This window comes from Cannabis sativa, chromosome 2 (assembly GCF_029168945.1).
Source record: "Cannabis sativa cultivar Pink pepper isolate KNU-18-1 chromosome 2, ASM2916894v1, whole genome shotgun sequence".
Lineage (NCBI taxonomy): Eukaryota > Viridiplantae > Streptophyta > Magnoliopsida > Rosales > Cannabaceae > Cannabis > Cannabis sativa.
Window position 1 is genome coordinate 71313737 of NC_083602.1, and position 9227 is coordinate 71322963.

The 9227-nt window shown below is 27.4% G+C and overlaps 1 protein-coding gene across 1 annotated transcript; it reads right to left on the reverse strand.

The window, feature by feature from the left end:
• Window positions 1–291: 291 nt before the first annotated feature.
• On the reverse strand, window positions 292–8776 carry LOC115719608 (probable linoleate 9S-lipoxygenase 5). The gene is made up of 9 exons (XM_030648706.2): window positions 8392–8776; window positions 3246–3535; window positions 2913–3153; window positions 2477–2815; window positions 2293–2378; window positions 2088–2195; window positions 1690–1994; window positions 1344–1607; window positions 292–1260 (listed from the first exon to the last, which is right to left on the reverse strand). Exons 1-9 carry the CDS (start codon window positions 8585–8587, stop codon window positions 507–509), a joined length of 2583 nt encoding a protein of 860 aa, XP_030504566.2. The 5' UTR covers window positions 8588–8776; the 3' UTR covers window positions 292–506.
• Window positions 8777–9227: the final 451 nt, after the last annotated feature.

Here is a 9227-nt window from a genome sequence, read left to right on the forward strand (position 1 = left end):
GTATGTGAAAAGGGTTTGGATGAATTTATAAATCAAATAGACAAATAATTGATAAGGTGAACCAAAACATACACAAAATGAATGAAAAATACTTCTGTTTCTTTATTGATATTAAATAATACGGATTACATTGAAATGGAGTTTTATTTAGGGCATAAAACCCAACAAACATCAAACTTTTTTTATAACTAACAAAATTTAACTCAAACAAAACATAACCAAACAATAACAATATATAAAATTACTATTAATCATACAAATGTATAATAATATATGAATGATTATGATTAATTTAATAAAAATATTTATGTTAAAATTTATTAATAATCAAAAGAAAGAATAAAATATTATAAGACAACCCATATTGAAAGTAATATTTGAAATATATTAGAACTACACAATGCATGTGCCTTTATTTTAAACACACAAACCCAACCTTCTTAAAATGATTACAAACGATATACATAATTATAATATTACTAAACACCAAAGGGATCGTATGCTTTTTATATTGAAACACTATTGGGAATTCCCTTCCCAGTAAGTCCCTCGTCACTAGTAGGATAAAGCAAAGTGTAAGGAACCTTAACTGGTCCAACTCTGTTCTTAAGTTTCTCATCATTGTTCATATTCATAATTTTCTCTTCAATCTCAGCAAGTTTCTTACCAAATCTATCAAAGGCCTCCAATGGAGCTGTGTCTGAAGTCCATTGAGGAGTGTCTCTTTGACCAAGATAGACCTCATCAGAAGCATGCCTTGATAAAATCTCAATGAGAGCAACCCCAATAAGGGTAGGAAGCTGAGCAGTGATTGTCTTCAAGAAAGCCTTCTCAGGATTAGATTGAAGCTCTTCATACTCAGGAGTACCTTTTTCGGGCATGAACCGTCTGCTTAGTGTGGGGCGGTTTGGAAGGTAACCTGCATAAGGGTACTGTCCAAAGTTGACAGCTGCGTGGAGGGCAGAAGCAATCCATATGATTATGGTGCAGGAGTCAATCAACTCTTGACGAGTTTGCATTTTGGGCCACCAAGGTTCATTTTTCTTGTCACCGTGACCCTCTTCTCTAACCTCTTTCCACCATGATTGAAGCTCTGAGTCTTTTTGAATGGCTTCATCAGTCTTGTAGTAGAAAGAGCAGTAGTCTTCAACCCATGTTTTGATTGCATACCATATTTCAAGCCCATCAACACCATAAGGGTAGTCCTGTATCAGTAGCCGAAGACCATGGGGCGCACTTGAGTCCTTCACTGCCATTCCTCTGCATATGTTGAAAACATGATCAAATGCAAACTCAAAAACTATGATTTAGAAAACTATGATGAATACTTGAAATGACTGTACCGCTTCATGAGTTCTTCTGGTAGAGCTTGCTCTGGGAAAACCCAGTTCTTATAAACTGCTGAACTCATTTCCATGGCATACTTCGCTGGAAAGACAGTGAATTCAAGAATGCCTCCAGCATTAATGAGAATCTGTCTGGCAAATGCGTTGATATTCATAGTGTCTCGAAAATGTGGTTGCAAGAGCTTGTGAATTGGGTGAAGAACACTTAGCTGCCTGTTGGTTGCTATTACAAATGGCTCGATGGCAGCATGAGTGTTCAACCTGTGATTGAAAAGATCATTACAAGAAAACCAAAAGGAAAAACTTCCCAGTTACAAAAAGTAAGAGTAAAGTTGTTTAATACCAATGACTAATGAGTTGATGAACCCCAGAGTCATTTACAGCAGCATAGGCTTTAGCTAGCTGCCAAATGTGACTCTCTACACCTTCTTTTGTCGGAGTGAAAACTTTGCTAACAACACCAAATTGATCACCATCTGGATGTGGCAAGCTTAATTCGATCGCCAATGGCTTTAAAGTGCCATCATTTTTCAAGAAAAGAAGTGTCCTTGTTGCATAGATTTTTGAGGAAGTTGAGTTTATCCTCCTCAGGTAAGGGAACAGCATATCATGGTGGTTCAATATAAACAACTTGTTCTTCTCAAGTGCCTATTAAACCAGTATAAATAACTTGTCATTGAACACTTCTTTTGAAACAACAAACTCTAATGCGTTAAAATTTGAGCAGTGGAATTTAGTTACCTCATTCACAGTGAGCCCATCTAAGTTATTCTTGATGTGTTCTTCAGTTATGGTACTTGTTTGATCACCATAAGTGTTTTTGTCTAGCTTGCTTGCTGGTGGAAATTCCTATATAAAAGAAAAAGAAAAATAGAATTCATTGAATATGAAAGTCAATTTACTTTTTCAAGTAAATTCTTAACTAGTTTTGAGAGGTTGAATTTACTTGGAGAAGACTAATGGAAACGGGGTTAACTCCAGCCAACATTTCTCTTGCAAATTCTTCATCAGTCCTCCAAGCAGACCTACTCTCTAGTCCACATTAAAAGATAAGAAAATAGCATTGAGACAACACGTATAAAGTACAGAATATAAAGCCTAAACTCCTATAATGACCGCCCATATTATACCTTTAAGAACTTGAGGAAGAGGGTATTTGAGGAGTCTTTCACCATCTGTTCTAAAAATTTCTTTAAGCATCTCAGCAGGTATGTTTTCTCTAATGTCATCAACCAACCCTTTAGGCAGCTCAATCCCTCCATCATACATATTCAACACATCTTGGAAGCTATCAAACTCAGAAGGAGTGTTGTCAAACTTGGATTCTAACTCAGGTTTAATGACTTGTGCTACAGATTTAAGAGCATAAGCAAGGAAGTCAGACATCTTTAGATGCCCAAATCTCTCATCTCTTGGAACATAAATGTTCAAACTCATAAGAATCGGCAACCTGCTCTCTGTGTTAGGATCTGTCAAATTGTATATTTATCAGAAAATTGAAATTTAGAATAAGAATGATAAAAATAAAGAAAAGAAAATATGCATACAGATAAACAAAAGTTTAACCTGTCTTAGTTGGTGGTCTTCCAGTTCTTCCTCTACGAGGATAAGGGTACTCACTAGACCCTCCAAGAACTGGACGAGCATACTCAGGGCCCTTATCTGGATTGGCCAAATCATTGTAATAAGCATAGTCATATACTCTATCCCACTCTTGAAGCTCTCCTTCTCTATTTCCTCTTAAGCTAAGTAGCTCTTCTTCTCTGTATTTGAGCAGTGGAGATGGTGTTTCACTTGGAAGATATGTCTACACCAACACCAACAATAACAACATATATTATGTAACATAACATATGAACAATCATACCATACCATATAGTCTAATGTTGAAAAGTTTACATTATTGGTGAAGAAAATACGATCTTTTTGGTAACGTTTAGCCGGGTACACCCATGAGTTGCAAACAAAATGGACCCTAGTTTGATCAGGATAATCAAGTGTGAGTGTCTTGAGGTAGAATTCACTGTGGTGATTATTTCTTATCGAAAAAGCCCCTGCAACTCCTATATCATTATCTTCCAAGTCAAAAGTGACCTTAAATGCAGACTCTCCTGCTGTCAATGGGGTAATGGTTGTTATCCAGTCCTCCAAGTATGCTGCTTTTCCCAGCTTCCCTTGCAACCCATTTTCTACACATACCAATAAATAAATACTCAATAATAAGCATATAAATCTTTTGTCAGTGTTTCTAATTAACAAAAAAACATATTTAAAGTACCAAAACAAAAATTAGATTTGGCACATGTGACTACATTTTGTGCCTAAACATGCATTTCAGAGCCTTTCTTCTTTTATGAATATAATGAAAATTTGTAAGTTTATATACATTTTATTAATTAATTATAGGAATAATTATATAAAATAGTATTTTTTTGTAAAATTTTATATAAAAGTAACAGAAAAAAAAAATCCAAACAACATAGAAAAAAATAGTAACATACAAATAACAACAAATTAACAAGAGAACAACATAAAATTACATCAAAAGACCGTATTTTTCATAAATAAAATAAAAAAATCATAAAAATATATAAAACTCCGTGCAACCGTATTTTTATAATTTTATTGTTATTTTTGTGTATTTGTAAAATAATTCTATTATAGAAATAATTATATAAAGCACTATTTTTTAATCCCTTGATTATAATAGGGTTAATATCATTTTGGACCCAGTATTTTACAAAAGTTACTAAACCCTCTGTTTTGTTAAATGACAAAATAGATCGTGTATTTTCTAAAATTGTAGACCCTAAGCTCAATTTTTAATTTTTTTTTAATATAGCCAACTTGAAAACAATTCCTAACACGAATATATGCAATAAACGTAACTATTTTTGTCATAAGACCTCTAAATCATGTTATTATTGAGTTTTATTTTAACAGAAAATCAGTTCATGGTACTATTTGTACTATTTTAAAAATACAAGATCCTATTTGTCATTTATCAAAATAGAGAGTTCATGAATCAGTAGTTTTTCTTAAAACACATGGTCCAAAATAATATTTATCCATTACAATATATGTATAAAAAAACTTATTTACAATTTATTATACATTTTGTATATTATTACAAATATATTCTCATCTTTATATATATAATAATGAATTTGTATATAATATTATTACTAATTCAATTTAGTTATCTATATTATTAATTAACTAATTTAATTATAATTTAATCGTACCTAACTTTTATGGGATCACAATTTCATATTCATATTATTTAATTTTTTCTCTAACATATATTTATAAACATAATTGTTAATAGTACAAACATAAATAAAAAATTATTTTTAATAAAGTTAAATATAAATCTTATATATACATTTGTGTTTATAATTTTTACTTTATATTTTATTATTTGTTTAATTTATAATAAATCATAATAAAATGGACTATAAGCATTATTTTTTAATAAAAAAATATTTACTATGTTTATTTTTATAAAAAACTTAATCTAACTTTTAATTAATATTATAAAATTGTTTATTTTGTTTGTTTTTAATAAACACGTGACATTATAATAGTGTCTAAAACAAAACACATTACTAGTATTATTATAAACAATAATTATAATAACATAATAAACACACATTTAAATTTTATTTATTTTTGTATTTTTTTAAATTTAAATAAAAGGCACATTTAAAATTTATATATGTTCATAATTTTAATATTGTATTTTACATAAAAAAAAAACCTTAAATTATAATTATTTATACTAATATAGATAATAAGTATTTAAAATTTAAGAAAAAAATACCTAGTTTGTTTATTTTTTTAAAACTGTTTATTATTTATTTAATTAATTTTATAAAATTATTAATTTTGTGTTTTAATAAATATATTATATTATTAAAAAAATTTAAAATATTAATATACTAAACATAATATAGTAATAATAATATTATAAATATTAATTATATTAATATATAATAAATAATAGTAACAATATTGTTTAACTAAAAAAATCAATAATTATATAATAAATCAATTTAAATATCACGATTACAATTATATTTACGTTTATAATTATACAAAACACATATTATTAAGAAATAATTACATAAGGCACCATTTTTTGTAAAATATTTACATTTTTACATTCAAAGAATATTTTTTTTACATTTTTACGGTTTTCCAAAAAATAACACGAAAACAACATAAAATCAACAAGAAAACAACATAAAAGTAACATGAAAATAACATCAAAATAAGAACAAAAAAAACAACAAAAAATAACATACATATAACAAAAAATTAACAACAAATGAACAAAATTTCAACATAAAAGACCGTATTTTATGTAAATAAAATCAAAAAAATCGTAAAAATGTTTAAAATTCCGTGAAACTGCATTTTTGTTGTTTTTTTTTTGTTGTTTTTGTGCATTTGTGAAATTAATTCTATTATTAAGGATAATATTGTGTATATTTACAAAACTTTATTTATAATAATTAGTATAGTTTTTAATACATTATATTATTTAATAATTAAAATGTAAAGTATTTTTATTTATACTTTTATGATTAATTATAGCACAAAAATATTGAATTTGATTAGATGTAAGAATTTGTTTAACGCTTATCATCTTGTTAAATGTTTGACTATTGGTCAATGAATAAAGAAGGAGTGTTTGATCAAATCTTAGTCAAGTACTAGAAAGGATTTATTTTAGTTGGGGTCCTATTATTAAATGAATTTTTTTATTAGAAAAAATAGATTAAGTGGTGCAAATCCCTTTCTCATTCTGAAATCTTGAAAAATTATTGAAAATTAAACATTACATTTATGTTCAAGGACGAGGATAGTGAATTAGATAAAACTAATAATAGAGAATTAGAAACTTGTTCATTAAATATGATAGCCAACGCCGGAAACAAAGAATAATAAACTAAAAACTTGGTTACTCTTCAAAAAGAAAAACAAAATGTTAAAATCTCGAGGGTTGTTTGGTTTCATAACTCAAAAATTATTTTTAATTTTAAAAAATAAAAAATAATTTTTACAAACTAATAGGGATTGTTTGGCAAAATCTTTTAAAAAATTGAATTTTAAAAAATTAGAAAACAGAAAACATCAAAATATTGTTTTCAATTTTTAAAAACAATTTTTTTTTTGTCTAACATATTATATTTATCATTTTGCTTACATACTCGGATCTTAGATTCGAAACCAAACTTGAATCCGGATCCGAATAGGTTCTTGTCATGGGATAGTGTTAAAATATTAATTTTTTTTAATAAAAAATTATAAAAATAGTTTTAAAAAACTTGTGTCGAATACCATTATATTTTTATAATGACAAAAAATTATTTTTTGTTCTCACATTTAAAAATACAATTTTAAAATTTGAAAACTGAAAACACAGCAAACAAACTCTTGATCACTGAATATGATAGTAAATAGGTATACCTAACATGGGAATCACAGATTTTTTTAGTCATTTTCATCACAAAACACAAATAATTGAATAGTTAAACAAAAATCACTTAAAATCTCTAAGTGTTATGCCTAAAGTTGCAAGTAAGCCATTTATTTATTTATTTTCATTCCAACTTCCAAGTTGTCATTATTTGATTTTTTTTTTATGGGAGTCCTTATTTGATTTTTGTTGGTGTTTACTTGTCCTTTATTTTCTTCTTAACCCACTACTTGGAAAAGAGGGGGCCTTCCTCCTAAGGAAGAGAAAAAAAAGGAGAGAGAGGGGAACAAAATCATAGAAAATGTATCGATAGTGAACAGTGAAAATCGAAGATTATTTCCATATCGTACGTCAAAGAAAGGGATGTCCTTAAAAGAGACTTATCGAAAAAAGAAAAAAAAATGAATGGAGAAGAACAAAAGACAGAAGAGAGACATTTATAGTCTCTTAACTCTTAAATAAGATTTAAAGTTCTCCACCGACTATATTTATTTTCTTTTTCCAATTAACTGCTCTATAATTAATAAATTTTGTTGCCTAGCACATCCAAAAATATACCCTACCCAAAAGCTTGTACTAAATATATTTTTGTGAAAGAAAAAACAATTCTACATTAATTTTTGTTTTTTTTTTCTAATGGTTATATTTATTTGTATGAGGCCTCTTACTTGTATTAATGGTACTCTAATTTTCTCTCAATTTTAATCAAACATTTCATCAACTATCAACCAAAAAGGGAATTAGCAAAAGACAAATGAGGAAGATCTTTTGTGCAAAATTATGAAGTTACCAAATTTAATTTTTGTATTTACGTAAGTAACATTTTTTTTTTTTGTGTGTTTCATTTGATTTTTGAATAGCCTAATGCAATATCATTTTCTAGAAAAGAAAAGGGATAATTACATAAATACACTTTTTTTTTTGTAAAAAAAAATATATTTTTAAGTTTAAATTTTTTTTATATATATTTTTTATGATTTTTCATAAAACAATGCGACAACAAGAAAACTAAAATCAAAATAACATTAAAACAACAATAAAAAATAACATACAGATAATTAAAAATTAACAACAAATTAACAGTTAAACATAAAAAGACCGTATTTTTTATAAATAAAATAAAAAAATCTTAAAAATATTTAAAATTCCGTAAAACTATTTTTATAATTTTTTTGTTATTTTTTGTATTTGTGAAATAATTCCCAAAGACAAACATATTAACATAGTATACATAAATTTACAACCCTAATAAAAAATATAATACATCTGGATGTGTTGAGCTACTTGTGAGGTTTGTTTGTAATTTGGTCTTTTTTTTTTTTTTTGGAGAGTGGGGGGTTGAAATTTGTAATTTGTAATTTGGTTTGTTGATTTAATGAAAATCATTCTCATTTCATAAAATAATAATAATAAAAGTAAATATATATAAAGGGCAAAGCAAACGACATAGGAAAAGAGATTCCCAACTTCCCATAAAAGCAAACGACAAAAATAGGAATGAAACAGAGAAGAGAAGAGAGAGAAAATAAGAGAAGGAAGTTAGGAAACAATTAAACAAACCAGGGTCGCCATGAACAGAGCTAATAAGTTGAATAGAGACTCCTTTGCCTACTAGCTCATGAAAACGATCCAGAATGGAGGCGTTGAAGTCATTGAAATCCAACACATTTTTCTTCATCAGAACCACACTTCCTCTGATCTTCTTCCCCTCCTCCTCATTGTCACCGGAGATTGCCTTAATGATATCCTTCAACATCTCTCTCTCTCTCTCTCTCTCTCTCTCTTCTTCCTTTTTATTTTTGTATTATTTGTGTTTAGATTTTTGAAATTTTAAGCAAAGAATAATAGGAATACTTTTTTTCCTTCAAAGTTTGTGAAAGAAAAGTGCTTTTGGAAACTAGAGAATACAGTAAGAAAATGAATAAAAAGGGTAATGAGAATAGAAGTACATGGATGGAGCTGTGGTATTTATAGACAAAAATTTTAGAGAAAAAAAGTTTAGGTAAAATCGTTGACTCTGTGACTTGACTCTTATTAATCACCTTTCTCGTGCTTTACAAGTTAAATACCATTACCATACACCAAAATGTATGACCTTTTCCTTTTATATAAATCCCCATTACGTCTCTAGATGAAATACCAATACCTATCCAATTTTGATTATGATTATCTCATGTTTCTTCTTCTCATTATTATTATTATTATTATTATTATTATTATTAGAATAATTACGACATAAATCTTTAAGTTTAATTTCTGATTGTAAATAAATATTTAAGTAATTTTTAATAGTAATAATATTTAAATTATAATTCTAGAAAGTTATAAGAAAATAATACTTTATAACTATCGCCAAAAATTAAAATTAAATATTTATTTATAACTATAATTAAACT